This window comes from Colias croceus, chromosome 14 (assembly GCF_905220415.1).
Source record: "Colias croceus chromosome 14, ilColCroc2.1".
NCBI classification, from domain to species: Eukaryota; Metazoa; Arthropoda; class Insecta; order Lepidoptera; family Pieridae; genus Colias; species Colias croceus.
In genome coordinates this window covers 4,441,114-4,464,507 of record NC_059550.1, presented here as the reverse complement: position 1 = coordinate 4,464,507, position 23,394 = coordinate 4,441,114, and the positions used below count along the sequence as shown (strand labels likewise).

Below are 23,394 nucleotides of genomic sequence, written 5' to 3'. Positions count from 1 at the left end.
TTGTCCATCGCAGGCGCTACTGCAGCAGCATTGGAATATACCTAGTCCAAAAATTTGCTCTAAATATAATCTATATTTTACCCCGTCGATAAGGCTTCGGTATCTGCCCCGTCTCCGCGTGGTTCTGCAGGTTGGCCACAATGTCCTCTAACATCTGGCTGCGAGTTCGCTCCTGCATTCGCGCGAACTTCGGAGCGGAGTATGAGGCTCGTTCGCCGTTCACTATCTTTGTGAGCAGCCATTCTCTGGAATTGTAACCGAGTAAGAGTTATGAAAAATAATTATTTTTACATTTTATCACCTTCCGAGCCGTATGTGAAAATGACCTTATCGTAAAAGTAGAATTACCAAGCTCGCTGCAAAGTGTGCGAAACGTCGGGAAAATAATGTAAGGAATAAATCGCGTTTCAATTAATTTCTAGAATTACATTATTAAAATATGCATACAGTAATTTTATTAGCTATTTCAACCATTCATTAAGCATTCATTTAGCTCTTTAGTATTTGGTTTCGAAATACTAAAAAACCTGTCCAGGAGGAATAAAAGAGTCTTTCATCATAATATAATTCTTATTAATAATTTACCCACCGGAACATAGCCCCTTTATCGAACACGCTCTGCTCCCAAAGGTAGGGCTTGTACGCGCCGACTTCATCTCGCGTCACCACCGACACTTCATAGCGTGTCGGTCGACGCTTGATTTTGGCCGACACTCGCACTGAAAATAGCCGACAAATTCGAATTAATAAAAAAAAGTATTCCATATACAAACGTTAAAATTGGAATGAAGTTCCAATTGAAAATAAAAAATATACCACGAAAGAATAACTACAAAACCAGACAAAAGTTGTTTACGACGACGGTAAACGTTAGGGCGATATTTTTTCTTCATCAAAACAAATGACTAAAAAACAAATAAAAAGGTGTATGCACCTACAAAATTAATTGCTAAGCGTGCAATTATAAGGACTGCACATAAACAAGGAAGTTAAAAACGGAAAATCCTTATAAGGTGGAACCATAATATGAGGCAACAACTTTACGTATGTGGTATTGATATCTAGATTATAATTTTTTTATTACTTATGCATGAAATACGATGATGTTATGGCACGATTTAAATTATTCAAGCTTCCACGAATATTCCGGATCTCCGCAGGGCTTAAGTCAGAGAAGGCTAAAGAAAACTGCGGCATTTTCCCCAGTGCAGGGGTCCGTAGACATATACGTATTTTTCTTTATGATATATATACAAATTGATTTTATCTAAAAACCGGAATGCGTGCATAATTAATGCATTTAGAAAGAAAACTAAATGTAGAAACAGAGGCAGATGAATAAATTGTGTTAGAATCGAATTAAATCTAGCTCAGGATACAACTAATGGAGAGAGATTTAAAGAAATTAAATAAGTTCCCAAGCCACATCAGTACTTAGGTATATTTAGATGCCGCCTACAGCAATTGTTTTCTTTAGTTTCCAGTTAATCTATATATATAAAAGAAAGTCTGTATGTTCCAACACTTATAACTCGAGATCTGCTGAACCAATTTTCATGGTTTTGGATTCGTTGGATTTGTCACCGCCCAGAATAGAAGAATAAATCATAAAAACAACAAAAAGTAGTACTTATTTAAAGGGGCACTAAAGAGAGTTAATTACTTAACATTACGTAGGAGTTCAAGAAATTTTCTAGAAACAGATACTTCACTCATAGTTTAGTTTATACTAATTGAGTCTGTACTGAACAATAACAAATTGTTAAACCCAATACAAAATAGATAAAAAAGTCCTTCGATTCTTCTCAGTCCTCGATGAACTTCAGAAATAACAAATCCCACGCCCATAATTAAATAACCATGCCAAAATGACTTACCCAAAATGAACGTATGTAGAAAATGGCTCTTTATACAAGCTGGTGAGAAGGCAGTGTTATCAGCTTCTAAGAACACGACACACACGATATCATTGCCGATATGTCGTTTCCTCTGCAACTTTTGAGGGTCATGTCTCTCGTATGGCAGGAGTGTGGACACGTGGAACATTATCTCTATGCTCCTCCAGTTTGTGTATACGGAGTACAGGCCGGTCAGGTCGTGGACTGTGTCCAGACCGCCTTTGTATTTGTCGAAACCTACGGAAGATGTGGAGGAAGTATGGTTAAACGAATAGGTAGTTAAAAAAAGGGTCATACGTATGTACGTCATACATATATTTTATTACTTGAAAAGAAGATGAAGTAGCTTAATAAGTGTAAATATAGAAGTTTTAATTCAAAACTTTAAAATCTAGGTAACGTCCTTACTATCCTAATATGTACTGTAGGTCCTAAATAACTAACATAAGGTTGGAAATCTATTTAAAGATCTTAAACTAAAAAGAATATTCAAAAAAACGAGTTGTTAAAAGTTGTGTCAATTCAATCTTAAGAATTTATTTAATAAACGTTGGTTTTGCATAAAAGCAAGTTGTTATGATTGAACTGAGAATGAATGACATTACCTTTGAGTCGCACTTTTTCTCCGAGAACTTGAAGAAATTCTTCGAATAGCGGTGAATTCTCATTATTATCCAAGATTTCCTCCTCAGTATATTGGTTTTCTTTAACGTATATAATGCCAACTTTTAATTCGGATTTGATGAAAACCTGAAATAAGGGGTTAGAATGTTTAATTTCAACGAGCTTTCGAAGTCAAAATATGTGCGATAAATCATGATTTTCTTAGTCTCTACGTCGTTTATGGTATGTATTAAAATATTATTTTAATCGTATCGTTATTCATTACTTGCCCAAGGTCTAATAAATCACACAATATGTAACAATCTTGTATACTTAATCTTATTTTCCTTGGAACCTAACAAAGGCGATGGAGTAATTTATCAGAAAATTACAGCCAAGGAGGCAATCTATTTCCGTGTTCGATCTATTAGTGCCGGTTTGTACAAGGATTTTACAGTCTCAGGAGACTTCCTTTATTATTCCGTTTTTCTTTATATTGATTCTTTAATCCTTTTTAAATTTAATTTTGATACTTGTTTCATTTCAATTTAAAATTATTTGTTTTAAGTTATGTTTTGTTTATTAATTTTAAAACTTTAAAATATAAAACCATTTTGGCGTGGAAAATTAATTACCTACAAGGAATACCTATTGCATAATAGGAACCTACTTTCATAATAAAAATTCCTAAAGTAAAAATAAAGAAGAGACCTCGTTAGGGTTAATTTATGTTGTACCTATCGTTTAAACCTCCGAGCGATAGAACGATAAGAATTTGCCAAATTAGATATTGGTTTTAGGCTTAGGCAACTGATTAATATTCAGTGCTCAATCCTGAAGTTATTTGTAAGAAAGAAAGAAAGAAAGAAAGAAAATACATTTATTTGTACCGATGCAAGACTTAAAATTGGGCAAATTTATATTGAGAGGTCACTAAATTCAATTAATTTTCGGGGTTTATTAAACATAATCAACTAAATTGACTATTTAAAATTAACTTCCAGTATTAGCAACATAATATTAAAGTCGTTTATAATTTACTTAGTTCGAATATATCCATTTAGATTAGGTATCTTTTATCCAGTAGTAAAGTCGTTATGAATGCTAAAAGTATTATGATAAGGGTTTAAGCATGTAGCTATTTTTACAAGCTCTGCAAGGTTAATAAGACGCTTCGGCATTGAAAGCCTATAAATGTCTATAATGAGTGAAATTCTCTTCCTATAAAAGCGCTCATCTAATGGGCGTTATCGTCTGCTTATATTGACGATAAAAAAACAAGACCACCATAATCCCGCATTATATTAACATTACAGAGTTGATAATACAAAGACTTTTATAAAATTGTAATAATAGAACAAATAAAAAGTAAAATGATAGTTTTGAATGTCGGTTTAAAAAGGAAAATGTCATAAAATCACGCACGTTAATAGAGTTTTAACTTAACATCAGTTTGAAGCCGAATTAACTGACCTATTTAAACTTTCCCATTTATATCCAAGTCACAGAAATATCATTGAATAAATAGCTTTGTGCATTTAGTACAATATTAACCTGCACACAATCGATGCGACATGAAAATCCACTTAACATTGAAATGTCGACTTTGCATATTTCATTTTAGAAACTGATAACTTATTTGTATCCACCTTTGATTTAAATTTACGAAATGTCAAAATGAATATTTTGTATAGTGCAATTAGGAGATATTGACACTGTGTGGACACTGCACTGTTTTGTTTATTTAAAAGCTGGTTGTTAATTCGTTGCAATATAAACTTTTTTTCGCTACAGATACAATCTATAGTGAAATAGAACAAAGTGTGTAAGGTATGTTATATTTTTTTAACATTACACCTACGCACAATGGGAGTCCAGACAGGGGTAATTGATCGTATGATGAGAGCACAGTTTACGACTCTTCTACCTAATAAAGCACAAATAAAAGTATTACTTCGCTCCCGGACTAGTTTTATGTCTGCTTTATTACTTGATTAGGAACGACTCAATGTTATATTATTTTTTCAGTTAGGAGTGAGTTACAAATTATTTCGATAAATATAATTATAACCAAATAATAAACCAAAATGTAGGTATGTCTCGTTCAGCCAATTTTAATAAAATATTATATTTTGTACCCCTTAAGACGCCTTGTAAAAGCAGGTAAGTTAACATCAGACCAAAGTCCAAACGTCTCCGAAAAGCTGTCAATAATAAAGTCGGTCGGTTTTCCCTCGGTAAAAATTCATGCAATATTGAACACGACGTTGAAACTTACTTTACCTCCACTATTTACGTCACTCTGTTAATGTAGTTTGACAAAAAGAGGTATAAGAATTTATGAAAAGTCTTGGGACATATTTTAGTATATTCATGAGTAAAATTTATGAATATACGGTACAGTTTCGAATAAAGCTATTCAGAAACTATTGAAATAGAAGTTGAATACTATAGTTACAAATTTTATAGCTAATAGCATAGGCTATAAGTTCCGTTGACAATATCACTCAAATTAAACAAATGTGCAAATTAGCAGTTAACATACAAAAAGGCATTTAAACCAGCTTCTCGCCACGTGTAGACGTAATGGAATTGGATTTCTAAGTTCATTACTTTACGAGCTCTAATCCTTGGAAAATGTAAGGCGTACGGCGTAGGAAAACCTTAACTTTCTAAATCAAATTACTTGTTCGTGTCATTCCTTGAACTTCTATTTCTCATGAAGGCAGAAAACAACGCTCAATCATTCGCCTTACTTGACTGTCTAATTCGTTAATTATATTTTAACTGCTTACGAATCCAGGGGGTTTAATCTCACGATTTGTTAGATATCTGTTCATCGGTGTACATAAGAACGTTTCGTACGTAAGTAAGAGAAAAGGTTTTAGAATACATACATTAACATCTACATCGAAGATATTCTGCAATAATCAAATTTGATTTTATAGGTAGTAAGTACATGCATAAGTTCAGTATTGCTTCTTTTATTTTCCCTTTGAATTAAATCCATGAATATGGTACGATGTAAGGCCGTGTTAAAATTTACGTCACTCATATAAACCCAGGCTGTTGTATTCATAAAGTCCAACATTTCACTCAAAGCGTAAGGGACGGACAGGAAGGCTTATTCCCGTCAGCAACGAATTCAGATTCAACAATTTTGATTCGAAATCTGTAATTTTGAATACAACCGAAGCGCTCAATCGCATTGAATTTCAAAATGAAATTCATGTCGATTCAATTACTAGAATTTATGCGAAAGGTCTTGAATTCATTGAAAGAATTGTATTTAGTAATAGGTACTACACAATCAGTTTGTTTGCAAATAAAGTTTGAAATCCGTAATCCGGTTTCGTTGTTGGTCAATCATTGTAGAACTGTAGTAGGTAGCTTAGGCTAGAAGCATATAGCTATGTATCATGATTTTCAAGCACCTATATCTAGATTTAATACAGAACTTGTAAATCGAATTGTTTATAGATTGTGTGTATGTGTGTACATATCTACCTACACATGATACGTAACAGGGCGGCTCTCAACAAAGTTCCGACTTACGCGCACCTCTGACGGGACTTAATGAAAATTGGCAGGTCACTGGATCGAACAAACTTGCTTCAAACAATGGGTATTTTATAAGCAACAAGAATAAACTTTGGGTTGTGCTCATAGAGAACATTTTGAAACAACAGAATCGGGTATGGAATGTATTTTCCTTCAAGTCTATCATTCTTATCTGAGTAGATACGATCATATAAATCTATGTTACTATTATGAGATTGATGACGTGATTTTCTGTCATTGTTGTGTGTATATCTGAAGGAATCTTTATTTACTAGGTATTTTCTATCAGTTTGTAATCTATTTCAAACCTTAATATTTTTAGAAAACCTTTTAGGCAATACCAAAAATACATCAAATCGAAATAAAGGAATAGTTATGGTAGGTATCAATTCGAAATAATGATAAAAACAACACTTCTAATTAAAATAAATAACATGTGGTGTTGATCTGATAAAAACATTACCATACCTCAAACGAAACTTCATAACATATTTTAGATAATTTACAAGTAAAGTTAGGCGCTCATTCACAAACTTGATACGTGTGTCTGGTAGTTTGGTTTGAAACTTGTCATTTGTTCATTACCGTGATTAGTTGCAAGGGGTCGGGTCTAAAGGGAGAGAATCCCTTCCTAACACTCATTAATGTTTCACGCTCGTGAGCGAAGGCGCCGTTTATTTGGTGATTGGGAAATGAAAAAACAATCGCTGCGAGACTTAGGTACTAATTTATTAGCGATCGAGAGTTTGGCCGAATTCCGAATGAGGCACGATTGAACCGGCTTATTAAGCATTTATATGTTAATGTCTAATTGGGTTTTTATTGCACGTAGCACTCTGTTGGCGACATTGAACCTATACCTATCGAAACCTATCGGTACCTATCGAATTTGTGTTTATCAGAATTTCAGTATAACGAATCCGTTTTATTTTTTAGGTGACCACCGAAATTTTTTTATAGAAGTTAACCAAGTTTTCAAACATCGGATCATTCATCGAAAAGAAGGTAAGGTTAAAGGCTATAGATATCGAAAGATTAAATATAAATTTAGTTCTAATAACATTTATAAACTTAAATTTCAAATACTTCCAATTTAAACCATCTAACGACACATCAAAATTCACATGACCAAAAATCTATTATATTCTGTAATACAATACCTGGTCAAGCTTCAACAGTTCTTCCGGCGTATCCGGCAGCTGTCCCAGCATGAGCGGCGGGTTGATGTTCACCTCCTTGCCGAGCGACCGCACCACCTCCTCCCGGTTGTACCGGTCCGCGAACACGCACGACGCGGGAATCAAACCGTGCACCGTGTAACTTATCGCCCGTACTAAAATCCTACAATGTATAATGTGTTTAGCGAACGGCATTCTTTTTTTCATCTTTTTATCTGCATGTACGTATTGCATGCAAATTGTCAAGTCCGTTAAATAAATCTCTCAAAGTATTATGGACGGACGAATGACCTGTATAATCAAGAATAGGGGTCATGTTTAAAAAAATCATAGTGTATAAAAAAATGGGTGTATGTATACCTACTAAAACCTGTAGTCTATGTATTTTGAGCCAAATTAACTTTTTTTTAATGTCTCCCTAGCAACGGGGTACGTCATTATCGGAAAAATGTTGCGTGAATTTTCATTTGTGTATCGGTTTTTGTTATGAGGATTAAATTTAATAAGTTGATATTACCTAAGGATATTGTATATTTATGAGTATCACAATCATTAAAATCCAATTGTGATTTTATTAAATTACTGGGATTTCGCGTTCGTAATAACTATTGCGGAATTTGTATTAAATACAATATTAATATTCCACGAAAATATAGCATAATAACAAAACTTCAATAGAAATTAGACAATTCATTGAAACCATATTAAATTTTATTACACTTGATACGAATTCCCAACTAAGGGAGTCTAGTTTAAAAGTTACGAAAAATTCTTAGTACTTTTCTCAATACAATAAAATAAAACATTATCAAACATTATCTATACAGATACACACAGAAAGTAGTTATATGTAGACGTTAATGGACATTTAACGCAAACAAAGTACGACGGTATGTTCAGCGCAGCAACTTGGCTTACAAATTGACTTTTCAGACCACAAACAAGAAACAAATTAGAACTTTATTTGTCCACGCTTGTTCAATTAAGCTTGATTTTATTTACAATTTACTTTATTCACTTTTATGTTTAGTGTTTTAGGGAACTATGTGTTATTGTAAACAATGTAATTAAATAAAAAATTATACATACTGTGAAAATGTATGACATAATATATGTAAGAAAAAGTGAGGGACGTATTTAATGGAAGCTATGTTTTATAAATTGAGCCGATAAATAGGGACCAATTTGCAAAAAAAAATCAGTTGATCAGCATTTGACACAAAAACGTCTGCAGAGAAAGAAATTTATGGGAGATTATTATCAGCATAATAATCCTCTAATGACAATGTAGATTAAATTTTATACATAGATAATTTTTGTTCAAAATTTAATCTCAATTTCCAAGAATTTATTGTAAGGTACAATAGAAGTATGCAAGATGCAGCGTTTATGAAAATTTATAGAGCTTAAATGAAACTCCCTTGCCTCCCCTTTTTCAGTTTCTCTGCGACAGAGAATAATGAAAATACCTGTGTACGTCAGTATGCCGCTCAAAGCACTCTGTAGTCTGTACTCAAAAAGAGATATTTTGTTACGCGTCCTGATTTTAATGACGTGTATTTATAATCCCGAACTAATGAGTATAAAATTTGGTACCTATATGAGAACGTTTTGTGTATCAATAATTGCCATATTAAATAAATTGGAGGTAACCATTTGAAATATGTAATCGTGCTTTAGATATAAATATTGGCCCTTTTGCGACGCCCATGCCCACACCACACCCCAATCATTTAGGATTATTTCATACGTTTCACACGGTAAAGTCATGAAGAATAGGTACGGAAAAGTCGAGTTTATGAGGCACATTTAGATAAAACACGTACAAAAGCTTCAAATATACTTTTGATCGAGTGATGCGGCGAATAAATCCCCTTGTAAATATATGTAAATTATTTTTAGGCGAATACTCCTAACTCCGTGTATTCCAAAATCCGTTTTATGAATACATCCGAGAATAGAGAAAAACGAAATACGTAAAGGATTTATTATGAACAAAAAGATGTAGGCGTAATACATATATATATTTGACCACAAATCTTTTTATGCGGTGCTGGTTGTTATCTGAATATTTTTATAATGCTAGTTAATTACAGTGCTAATATCATGTTTACATTTTCAACAATGATACATATCCTTAAAAATTTCTTTGAATTGTGCAAAAAAAAAAAAATTAAAATGCTTTAATTTAGGGAACTATATTTTCTATCACCAAAATTTATATTTGTCATCAAGTTGTATCACCTAATAAATAGATCTATAACCACGAAATATTTTCGTTCTCAGATAAACAAAAATTGTTCCCAGGTATGAATTATCAAATTAATGTTAATATATTATGTGCAAAATAAGAGATCGATAACCAATAAAATTATATTGCATTACATGAATATAAACTTCGTTCTTATAATAACAGTTTTGTTACTTAAATAATAGCTCTGTGCTCAGAATGGTAGATCTGTCACCAAATAAATCGATTATCGATCCCTGACTGCGACTCCTTTTTATTTGATATTTTGTCACCAATACAGTAGTAACATTTTATTTCGTTCAGATATTAAATTAATAGTATTCGTTACCAATTTAATACATCAATTTATAATTTTAATGAAAAAATGATCAAAGGGGCGGAGACAAATTGGCGCGCTTTAAAAATTGACATGTGCAAACATATTATCGGATTAGCCATACGCTTAAAGCTGGCCAACCCCCCACCAGAAGCAAAAAATGAGCTTATCGACCAGAAAATAAAAAGGGGGCGCCCTTCGAAATCCAAACCAGCGCTGATTATTCAGTGATTATTGTTTTTTAACAATAAATATTGATTATTTTAACTTGAATTAAGTTTTATCATCAATTATGCTAACCATTAGCCAGCTATTAAACCATAGCTGATTATTCACTGGTTACCTATTATTTTTAAGAATTAATATTGATTATTTTAACTTTTAGTAACATAATATGATTTATTGGTGATCTCTTTAAATTAGTTTGCTTAAATACTTATTAGGACACACCTATTATAATACATACAAAATCATTTATTTGGTACTAGACCTTATATCTCAGGATTTTAGGTGATTTATTGTGGAACAGATTTTGCATTGTTTAGTGACTACATTTTGGTGACAGATCTACTATTTTGAGGACAAACCCTATTATTTAAGAAACACAAAACTAATTAAATTGGTGATAGCTTAAATGATACCCTTTAATTTATAGTGTAGGGCTAACTAAACATACAATATTTTTTTTAATATGCCTTGTCAAATAAATTCTTCGGGACGGGGGTAGCGCGTTATATCAAGGAAATTGGCAGGAGGACCATGCTACCTTTTCACATTTTGCCCGTACATTATGTTAATTAAATTTTTTACTCCCGAAAAACAGTTCCAAGTTTTAAGCGATAGGAGTAAATGATATGACGAAGTATTTTTTTAAATCTAAATAATTGCTAGGAGTTCATTTAGTGAGTGAATAAAATATGTATGTATGTAATATGTATGTTATTTTTCTTGTAAAATAAATCTTTCATTAGTTAGAATAAATGCTTAGGTACTCTTTCTTATTTAAATTAATATATTGAATAATACATTTCAAGTCAATTACTATGAACTGTAACGTTTCCGGTAGTCGAATTCAATTAGGTAGGTAATGAGTATTACTTATATTATATGATTATACCTATGTGCCTAACAGCTGTCTGTTTAATTTTGTTTATCTACCGCTCATGACTTACAATACTACTTTCTTATGATGACCCGCTTTCGTGCGTTTACGATAGGCCTTTAGAGGCAAATCAACCTGCGTCGCGACGGCACTTAATTAAAGACTCTACCGTAATTTGCATGCCCGCATTTTACATCTCGTTTTAAATTAAAATGGCCTTAATGTAATAATATAAGCTGTATTTATAGGATGGAATTTAGGAGACGGGTGTATGAAGTTAAACATATTCTGGATAACGTAATTCTAAAAGGTTCAGCTGCTGTAATTGATTTCGATCCATAACACGTTATTTAACGGTTCGATAGGTAAGCTAGTTTCATATTAACCATGCTTATCTTTTAAATATACAATTTTTACCTATCAGTATAATATTATGTAGGAACAGAATTGCCTGCGATAAATTAAAAATGCGGATCGAACGCCTGATAAATTATACCAAATAATCAAATATGATCATAAAGTACTTTTTTGTAATAAAATTCAGGTAAGTAGTCTTCGTTCTCTTTATAAAGAGTAATCACACCACTTTAATAACTTCGACGAGGGTGAATGTAGCAAATAATTTATATCACCATGTATGTGTGTATATTTAAATAAGATTTTATAATATTCATGAGATAATAAATTTTAGCTTGACCGCGAATAATTTCACAGACAAATAAACTATATTAATTAAAGCAACGCTTGATTAAATTCTATTCTCGCCTTTCAGCGAAGACCGGAGATTCATAACATTCCCCTGAGGGGACAACTTCAAACTAGATGCTTCATGGATTAAGCTACTGTCAAATTTATTTAGTATTTCCAATATAGATTAATGAGAACCGATCCCAAGTTTTAAGGGCTTGTGATCCTTTATAATGTTTAGGTCTAAACAATTTGAGTTCGAACAAAGTCGAGCTATATGATGGACTTCAAACAATTTAAGTTTGACAACTTAAAGACCTAAAATAATCGTGTTACAAATTATTATATTAATTACACAAAATGACGATGACAACACATACTTTCAATAAAAATAACCATTTCAATAAATTTACAAATAACTAGAATATAATATTACATATTTGGCAATAATTATGTAACATCGTCGTATCTCAATCATAATTCTGAAGCGTGTAGCGAAAAAAGTGTTATAAATTACTTACCTAAACTGATCCCTGGAGTTAAGCGTTTCTTGTTTTATAGAAAGTATCACAGGTCCGAGGTCTTCGTCGTTTGTGAAATAGTTCCAATGTTCTGTGCCATAGAAGTATTTTTCGTATGTCTCCTGTTCGACGGACGTTAGTTCGAATCCGCCAGATCTCTCCCATTGTTCCTCTATGGCGGTTTTCTTTTTCGGCGTACTGCCGCCATTATCACTGCTGTCCTCTGCCGCTTCGTCCAGGGAACCTGATCTTCTGTGACGATCTGTGGAGAATATCTCATCTAAGTTTGGTATATATTACATAGACTTAGAAGTCTATGTAGTCTCAAAACTAAATAATAAATAGGTTATGCAATAAAATAAATAAGTTGTGGGTTAGGTGGATTAGGTGACATGTCACATTTGGACCCCAAACTAGGACAGCCTGTATTTTATAATGCAATGAATGATCGTTTTCTTAGAGTTTAGCTGATAAGTTTTCCCGTGTGGATATTATTATTCAATGTAGAAATTCACCACAAATAATTAATTATCTACACAGTGTATGTAACTTCAGAATCGTATGTTACCAAAGAACCAAAGAAAGTATCAGTAGAAATAATACCAAGGAAAATATTTTTGAAATTTCATAAAGCTCACCCTATTTTCATACCGAACTTTTTCAATATCTGTCGAGGGGCTTAAATCGTGCGTTGGCATCTACTTCCGCATTATATTTATACCTTTAAAGCGTATAATAGTAACGTTATTACCTGAGAGCTACAAATAGAAGGCTTGCAGCCATTGTTCGCGGTCGCATGCAAGCCATATTATCATCACCGCATGTATCTCGACTGTCAACCTGAGCCAAACAGATTATTGTGTCGTCGCATCCCATTTCACCTTATGATTAAATTTCCCCGAAAATTCACATCATTTTGAAATTGTATTACAAAGTTATATAATTGGTAGGTAATTATATTATTGTGAAAGCAACGATTGATATGGTCTTTACTTTTCTTTGTTTTTATTTTATAAATATAATTTATACTTATTGTTGTTTTTTATACCTTTTGGTTTTGAGTTTATTAATTAATTCAAATGTGTCTTTATATGATATCTTTCAGATACCTAGTTTCCTTCTTAAGTGCTAGAGTACTATGAAAAGAAGGTTAGTTCATACAATATTTTGTACCTAAGATCCTAAGCATATTTTACAAGTCGGTGCAAAAACTCTATTCAAAGCGAATATGATTTTATCTTTATAAGTCGTTTGTGCCAACAAAAGCCTTAGAAAATTGCTTTCTAGTTTCCACAAACATACACTGATTCTTTTCAGGCAAAAAATATGATGACAAAGTTATCTTTAAAATACAGACAATGTTTTTATTAACTAAACCTAAAACTATTGAAAAAGCTACCTACCTAGTTTATAAATCCGTTTTTTGTTTAATTATATCAATATATATTTTATTTCATCATTAATAAGTTTATAATCGTTTTATATGCATATTATGGTACTTATATCGAAGGGATGCTTGCTCATAAAGTTTTAACAATAACAAGGTCCATAACCCCATTGAAAGCACTAAAAGTTTTCACCTGTTTTATACCAGATACTTTGCTAAAATGTATGTGATTTGAATTCCCAGACTGTTTTATCCTTTCTTAAGTACAGTGAACTTTATATTAAGAAATCCCCGAAGTTTGCGTTACTTTCTGTAAAATGCAAGTTTTGTTCTTTATAGACGTATACTTTATATACACTTTATCGACGCTTTGTACTTATTTATTGGCTTAAAACTATTTAGCTGAGAACTGTATGTGGGTTAACGCTACTTACTGTATTTTTAGATAGATAGATAATATGGATTATTCAAATTCGATACGGTAGACCAGAAGGAAATTAATTATCTATTATCCAACTCTATCCAATGTAATTTAATTTTTCAATTGATTTTTCAGATGTCAGGGCCTTGGGGAATATATCATCATCTTATAATGATGTTTATTCCTTATTAGTTTATGAAGTCTGAAATCGTAAAAACAATTTTGAAGAATAATGTGTCAGCGACGCTTACAAATTCAGGAGAGATGTTTGTTCAGTGCAAAGACGACAGGGTGTCAGGGTAAATTATTAAAAATGATACCTCTCTGCTTGCAAAATTATGAGGGAACATTTTAGTGACGCTTTTCCTTTCTCATTTCTCTGTTCGTAAATTAGGATTCGAACATTTGTCATCCCGGCGTACACCTGAGTCTATCGGAGTAGACTTTTTATTTAACTTAATGCGTTTATTGCCCAATTTTATCATTCAATGATACATTTGTTATGATGATTAAAGGGAATCACGTTTTTCATATTTTAATCCATAAATACGCTAGTTATCTAATATATAAAAATCAATGCCACTTTTCGTTGTAATTCCATAACTCGAGAACGGCTGAACCGATTTCGATAATTCTTTTTTTATTATATTCCTTGAAGTACGAGGATGGTTCTTATGTAGAGAAAACGTTAATATGTACCACGGGCGAAGCCGGGGCGGACCGCTAGTTTTATATAAAAAATCAATGCCACTTTTCGTTGTAATTCCATAACTCGAGAACGGCTGAACCGATTTCGATAATTCTTTTTTTATTATATTCCTTGAAGTACGAGGATGGTTCTTATGTAGAGAAAACGTAAACATGTACCACGGGCGAAGCCGGGGCGGACCGCTAGTTTTATATAACGATTTAGTCAAATATAAGTTAAAAGCTTGTTTAAAGTCTTAAATGGGAAATGTCTATCACATTTTTCTGTCACAGGCGAAACGGTCAAAAGCAGCAATTAAAAACGATTAATAATAATCGAATTCAGTAGAGTTCGTGAAGAGTTCGAGATTGCAGCAGTAGCTGCAATACCTAATTATTTTAATGTTAAATATTAAAAACCCTATATATCCATGATAAAATGGATAAATTTGTTCTAATATAAATACGCATATAAAGTTTAATTTATACATAGAGTCAAAACAAACTTAGAAAGTCTGACGGCGGGTAACGTCTTGTTAAAAATACAATGTAAAATGTCGCCGGGACGCGAGGTACAAAGGTCAGACGAAACTTGGCTTATGCATCAATAATGCGCAGGAACGTCACCGGAAAAATGTCTAGTCCCCTCCTACACGATTAGGCCTTCGTTGAGATGAGAAATGAATATTCTATGTTTCTGGGATTGCCGCTTACGACGCACAAAGTACGAAAATGTCGAAAATATTATGCCCCTTTTCGCATGACTGTAGTAAATAAATTCGTACAAAGAACGCGAAGAATTTTCTTTACGTTTATACACGAAATAAAATGGAGGTGCTTAGATTTACGAAACACATTTTCACGATAGAGAACTCGAGAGCTAGCAAATTTATATTGAATAAAATATTCAGTTAGTGATTACACGGCTGCTTCACTCGAATCTATAATCGAGGCTACTAGATAGAATTTATATTAATATTTTTATGAAATGCGTTTAAATATAAAATTAAAATGTATTAAAACATGATTATTTATATAGATTTCTAGAACGATTGGCTCTCATGTAAAATGTAGAAATGTAGACTAGAAATGTTAACTGAAACAGTATCAAACTATTCAAATTAGAGTCGATACTGGGTTCGGAAGTTACTCCCTATAGAATATAACCGCAAACAGTGCCGTCTGTAAGTGTATTGTGATAAGGTCAGTCCGATTCATTTATCATTTAATGTATGTTTTGAAGTAGTAAAATTGTTATAAAACTTCTTCTACATATTCTTTGTTGATGGTAAAGACGGAATGAAAATCTGATAGAAATTGATCTATTCTCATTCTTTTTTTTAATAAGCTCTATATTAACTTACTTCTGATTATCTTTAGATTCTATGATAGCGTTGCCCGATAACCTTATTCTATAAATAATTCCGAAAAATACTCCTTCGGTTCCTTATTCTTTGAGAACATTGTTTTATTTGATATCGCGATAATCAAACGTGATTTTATTGTAGCTATTGTTGTACAAATGTACAGGCATCGTTTAATTAAGTTAGAACAAATAGATCAGTGTAAGGAATTGTACCGTGGAAACTGAAGCTCATTGTCTGTTTGTGGGTTGTGAATCGAGACGTGGTGTCGGGCGCCAAACATCTTCCGCTCCATATATAATGACACCGCTCGATAAATTGAAAACGTGTGCCGAATGAAGACTGACCCTTGGTGGCTTCATGGTTTAGTTTATTATTGTTGATGAATGACCAAATTATTTTCGTTTTAAAATGTAATTTTTAATAAAAAAAAATCCTACTTTGCTTAACATAGAGAAAATAAGAACGAATAATAAGATTCAGTAGTTTAAAACAATAATTTGAATATGTGAAAAAAATATATAAAAAACTTTAGAGCTTTACAAAGCTATTTACCTTAATAGTATAAGAAGAACACAATTTGATTAAACTCTAAAAAAGATTTTTGAACAGAAATTCTTCTTACAATTTAAGATTTTTCACTTCAAGAAGTTAAATAATCGACTAAGTATTTTGAAGAGTGCAACCGCGGTCGTCGTAAATTTTGCAAAGTGCATTTTAACCACCAAGCAACTTTACTTACTTTTGGTTTCTTTGGAAGTATCAACGTAAAACGCTTGAAATATTTTATTATTGAATTAACTGGTGAACGTTTTCTCGTTGTGAAGTTACAAATTTAATCTTCGTAACTTAAAGTGCTTGACTGAACGAAATACTAATTTCATTTTTAATAAAATTATTTAGTAAATAAAAGTATTTTGAAGAGTTAAATAAGTACTTATTGTATATTATTGTAATATTTTTCATGAACAAATATCTTGTTATATAAGTAACTTGCCTGCTACGGAAGGCTACGCCGTAGTACCTACTCATGAAATAATGGAATATTATACACCTTTTTTTAAAATAAATGTTAGTTTTTCTTAGTAATAAGTAGGTCAATGCGATAAAAATTAATTAAAAATTCTATAAAAGTTTAACGTGTGTAACATTTGAAGGTGAGTTATTGGGAAACTCTTCTAATGAAATTTATCGAAATTGAAAAAGTTCCCTAAATGCTCTCTCGTTAGGACCGATGGGGAGTAATTTTTGAAATGGCTTTTTTAGTGTTTGAACAGTCGGTATGAGTTTTGAGTATTGTTCGTAGATTCTATTTATTCAGATTAGGTACTTGTTAAAATATTTAAAAAAGTTTAATTCATATGACTTTTCAAAAATTTTGAGCCAGTATCAATGCAATTTCAAATGCTGGTTCAATCATTCCATTCATTATTATTTTTATCTTTAAATTAAAAATAGGTATGAAAATACTTTATTCAAAGTTTATGAAGCAGTTATTGATGAAATAATTCTTATATTCGACCATCAACTCAACATCACCAGGGTTTCGTATAAATATAAAAAGAAAATCGTGTTTATGTATCACGTAATTCATTAGTAGATGAATCATTCAATGACAAAAGCATACATAATATTAATATCATCATAATTTTCCCATTTTTCTTGGCATTCTCTTACGTAGCATCTTGACAGATTGCCTTAAGAGACTTCTATCAATCATTTTTGGTACAGGATAGATTTTATTAGTCACTATGAAGGTAGCTTCATCGGTGTTTGATGTGATATCTATACTTAATATTATAAAACTTAAGAGTTCCTTGTTTATTTGAACGCGCTAATCTCTGGAACTGCTGGTCCGATTTGAAAAATTATTTCGGTATTAGATAGCCCATTTATCGAGGAAAGTTATATGTTATATGGCTATAAATCATCACGCTAAGACCAACAAGAGCGGAGCCACGCAGGTAAAACCGCGGAGCGCAACTAGTAAAAAAAAAACCGGCCAAGTGCGAGTCGGACTCGCGCACCGAGGGTTCCGTATTTAATACCTATTTACTACTTACGTATTTAATACCATAATTTGGTATGAATTTCAATTTAATACCTCTACGCGTTTATGAGGAAATGGGTAGTAAGTTTAAAATTATTAAAAAAATATATTATGTGATGTAACTAAAAATGTATGGTTTTCGTAATTTTTCCTTTATCTATGCTATAAGACGTTGCTTCGAACCAAATTTCAAGATTCTGAGTTCACGGGAAGCACCCTGTAGGTTTTGATTCCCTTGCAAATGTCGAAAATTTGCGGCATAAACGGCTGTATCTTTTGATTGCGTTGGCTTAGAAGTTTGATTTTTTCACAGCTTCAAGGGACAGTAGACTTGAGTAATTGATATAAATTTCAGCTTCATACCTCCACGCGTTCCTGAGAAAAAGGGTCTTGACAGACGGACGGACAGACGGACGGACAGACGGACAACAAAGTGATTCTATAAGGGTTCCGTTTTTTCCTTTTGAGGTACGGAACCGTAATAAATGAATCGAATGCTTAGAATCATGAGGGTTGGATATTGATACGAGTGGGGGAAAACATACTGCGAGATATTTATTTCTTAAAGTACCAGATAAATTTTTAAAAGCTACGTAGAGCCAAGTGATATGAAAGTAATGTACCAATTCGATTTCATACGTTATTTCTATATTGCAGACACTTTCAAAGGAAGTACTAAAAATATTTGTTTACTAAGAAACAATTTATGACATACTTAATTTTAACTATAACAATAATCTATCTAATAATCGAATTCATCTACAAGTCGATGAGTAATTTTGTCCAATATATTTACGACACTATAGCAGCTGTTTTAAAAACTACCTATTTACTCTATGTCGTCAAACATACACTTACCATTATCATTGTCCCTGTCCGGCCCGCTGTCATGTTCTGACTCCGATTCGTCCCATATCGTGTCTGTTGCTATTTTCTGACGTGAGCACTCTATCCAGTACCCCGGCGTGGGAATCAGGCTGTGCGGGTACTCTTCGCAGAATTCATCTAAAAGAATAAATGGGTTAGAGAGATGTATGAGGTTTTGGATGAAAAGGTCTGACACCGGGTGGTACACACGATGATTGGTAGGTAGGTTATTACGGCCCTGTGTTGTTGTACAATATTTTTGAAAAAAGAAAAACTTATTGTAAGTATTTCTATGTTTATTTTTTTACAAAAACCTAAATTGCCGTTGAAGTTGGTTGATTTGTATGATAAATATGTATAATAAAGATATCATTAAAAAATAAGAGGAAAAAGGAATCGTGATATTTTTTATTGATTCCATTTTTAGTAAGTGAAATACGGCGGCTTTATGTTAATGTATATTATTTTTCACAGAAAGCCAAATTAGAGCATTTAAGGGGAATGGCCACAGCTGGGCCTATTTGAATAACGTTTTCCTTCAACGCTAATAAATGCCCTTCTATTAATATTAGAACTATTTCCATGTTTTTCATATTATTTATACCCTTAGTTTATACCTATCATTTCTCAATAATCTCGCACTGTGATAATTTTTTTTTTGTTTTAGCAAAAGTTATTTTTGTGTTTAGAAATGTTTAGTATCTATACGGATAGTACATATAATCATAATTGTAAACAAAAACCTTCCTACTATTTAAAAATAAATCATGTTGAGTACCTGTGAAGCTTTGCTATTTTGAACCGCAGTAAAATTTGACAAAGCTCAAACAATCATTTGTTAAGTAAACCAAAATAATTAAATGAGCACGCAGATTCTGCAGAGCGTTGTATTTATGTCATTACAGTTTTACGGTTCGCAACAAAACACACCTATATTTAAAGCAGTCCATGGGACGGAAAACTGATACCCACGCCATTACCCGCCGGTCCCAGAGTCCTAAATAAAATATTTACACTCGGTCTTAGGGTCTTGTTGGCGGAAAATTTTCGGAAAATACAATCCGCAATGTTGCCACATCATTTTACTGATGCAAGTGAATATTCCGTGATGTTCACAGCTTTTGAATATTTTATGAATGTTATTTTAGAGTTTACATGAAAGACTTGTGCACGTTTCAATGTATTTATTTGGTCGGAAAACATCATTTTAACTACGAGCTTCAGTCAAGTTTAATGTTATGAAATTGTTTATGGAAATTTTCATTTCAATCTGGTAAATATTTTTAAAGGTACCTACGCGAAAACGAAATAAGGAAATTGATAACTTGATGAAGGGAAGATAATTTTACTGATGTTGGAAAATAGACAGTGTTTTTTAATATTTAATAAATATACAATATTTATTGTTACTATGGAAAATGTAAATTTTGATAAAATGTTAGATAAAAATTTGAAATCTATACATATAATAAAATCGTAGGAAAGTCAAAACTGTACATTGAATATTTTTTTAAAAGAATACATAATCCATGATCTATAATCGATATAGAAGCCAAAAACATAGTTTTTAGAATTTTTGTCTGTTTGTCTGTTTGTCGGTTTGTCTGTTTGTCTGTTTGTCTGTATATTTGTCCGAGCTAATCTCGAAAAGTACCGCATAGATTGACTTCAAATTTTGCATGAATATTACTAACAGGTCGGGTGAGGCTTTTATATACACATTATCATGCTATCACCTCCGGGGGAGGAGCTGTGAACCTTTATTTTTCTAACGTATTCCGTGTATTACACAGCGTACAATCTAAAGACTCATGTTTAAATGTTGTTTTTGGGTAAGCCACGCTATTATCTAGCTTTACACTATAAAAACTACGTCATTTACGTAATTTTGGCAAAGAAACAGTTTAATGAATCTTAGTAGTATAAAGACAAATTTGAAACAGCGCCATCTATGAGACTTCATTAAAATCAAATCAATTTACATGTTTAACGCTTCTTGCAAATTTATAATTAAAAATTAAATAATATGATGTTGGTGGGGTTTTTAATTGTACTTATTTATTTAACTTTTTAACCCATGTCTTCCCAGAGTCCACTTCAGGTGCTTATATTTTATGTGAATATACTAAATAAAATTTTACAAGTGAGGGTAGATGTTTATTATATTTTGATGTCAAACAAGACACTATTAACAGTTAATTGTGACATTTTAAAAAATCCTTCTTGCGTTCCCACAAAAGGTAAGTTGTAGCTTTTATATTTATTCTTTATTAATTAATTATATAGTTAGACTCATGTTTTTAATTAGAATTGAAGTTACAACAAAATAAGAAAATGATGAAATTTTATTTTTATGTATAACTTTTACAAGACTATATTAAACGCCCAAAGAAGGTCACTTTAGTTCTTGATAGAATATTATTTGTTAGTAGCTTTTTAATAAAATTAGGTAAAGTAATCTTTTCATTTTTTTTATTTACAGATTCAATGTTCATAAAAATTAACGATTTGCATGAAGATGTAGTAGAAATAAGTATCCTGGCGCGTGGTCAATTGTTGACTAAAGTTAACTTCCAACGTATGGTACAATCATTGGAAGAATCTTGGGTAATTTTAGAGGATATTTTTCGGGAATGAGAAAATGGGCAGCCAACCACGTATCAGCGTGCGTGCGTGAGAATCTACCTACGTTTTAGTACCAAAAAAATGTTATTTTGAAACGTAAATATTGCACTCACAACTACTGTACAAGTATGATTTTTAATCGTGCTTTACTGTCATCTGATTGTTTTATTATCATTATGGCTATCGCGGTACAGATCGTACTGGGATCAGAGTACATAATATTATTTATCAATTGGTGTGGTAATATACGTACCACACCAAGTAAAATATATACAATCATACCAAATGGATTAACACGGTATGTACATAAGGCGGTCTTATCGCTTACTAGCGATCTCTTCCAGACTGCCCAAGGTAAGAGATAAAGAATTATACTCATGATCCAGCAATTTTCAACCGAAAAAGAAGTTTTTCTGTAATGAATATCCCATAAACATTTAATATGAAAGATTTTAGCTTTCTTTTTCTTTTTTTGGTTGTCTGCTTTAATTACTTCGCAAATTTGAAGTGGCATTTTCCACGCTTTTTCCGGACATTTTCACGCATTTTCCGGGCAATTCCTCACGCATTTTCCGGGGATTTTCCAGGCATTTTCCACGCCTTTTCCGGACCATTTCACGCATTTTCCGGATATTTTCCAGATATTTTCCAGGCATTTCCCAGGAATTTTCCTGACATTTCCCTGACATTTTCCGGAGATTATCCAGGCATTTTCCACGCTGTTCCGGACATTTTCACGCGTTTTCCAGATATTTTGGGAATTACCCAGAAAATTCCCGGGGATTTTCCAGGCATTTTCCACGCTTTTTCCGGATATTTTCCAGATATTTCCCAGGCATTTTCCAGGCATTTCCCAAGTATTTTCCGGACATTCCCTGACATTTTTCCGGGGATTTCCAGGCATTTTCCACGCTTTTTCCGGACATTTTCACGCATTTTCCGGATATTTTCTAGATATTTTCCTGGCATTTTCTGAACATTTCCCTGACATTTCCCTGACATTTTCCGGAGATTTTCCAGGCATTTTCCACGCTTTTCCCGGATATTTTCCAGACATTTCCCTGGCATTTTCCGGAGATTTTTCAGGCATTTTCCACGCTTTTCCCGAACATTTTCACGCATTTTCCGGATATTTTCCGGGTATTTCCCGGACATTTTCTCACATTTTCCGGGGGATTTTCCAGATATTTTACAGCATTTTCCGGATATCCCCGGAAAATGCCCCGGATTTCCGGAAAGTACGTAAGTTTTTTAGCTTAGATTAGTCATAAATTCTATTAACAATTCTATGAATTGTTTATGGTAGTACGTGTTTACTAAATAATTGTATGTAAAGTAGTAACTACTATGCAGTCGCTATTCCACGCGGACGAAGTCGCGGGCACAGCTAGTAATATAATAAATATTAAATATTATACAGTTACACTTTTTATTATGACTTACATTACATTAAATTTATCATGCAGTATAAGTTTAAAATTTAAATGAAGGCTTCATTTCTTCTTTCTTCTTTTTGCTGTTTATTCACATCACTCAATTCACTGTAAGGTAGAACACCAAACTTTAATTATTATGCTTGGCGTTCATACTTAGAGTGTACTGAGATAAGGAATTATTTCTTCTGTTCTTCCTCCAAGGTCTTGAAAATTATTTTCAATAAAGTAAATGCTGCTCCATAACAAAACATAAAATATATCAAAAATCTATTTTAAAATCCATGTACCTATGTAATATACATTACTCTCATTAATATGTACTATAATTAGATACACGAAACAGAATTAGTTTACAAACATAATCGCAACATCTATGAAAGCGAAATACATATGAAAGATTATTCATTTTCCATTTGTTAATCTTAAAAACAAATGTGGAC

At 32.4% G+C, this 23,394-nt stretch overlaps 1 protein-coding gene across 1 annotated transcript in view; it reads right to left on the bottom strand.

The window, feature by feature from the left end:
- Nucleotides 1-23,394, bottom strand: part of LOC123697565 — a 47,067-nt gene that overhangs the window by 10,282 nt on the left and 13,391 nt on the right. Inside the window, exons 6-12 of the mRNA XM_045644106.1 lie at nt 18,885-19,031; nt 12,118-12,379; nt 7,223-7,403; nt 2,504-2,648; nt 1,878-2,135; nt 590-719; nt 82-245 (exon numbers count right to left, since the gene is read on the bottom strand). Of these exons, the coding sequence (XP_045500062.1) occupies nt 82-245; nt 590-719; nt 1,878-2,135; nt 2,504-2,648; nt 7,223-7,403; nt 12,118-12,379; nt 18,885-19,031 (1,287 nt within the window). The remainder of the gene's footprint in view (nt 1-81; nt 246-589; nt 720-1,877; nt 2,136-2,503; nt 2,649-7,222; nt 7,404-12,117; nt 12,380-18,884; nt 19,032-23,394) is intronic.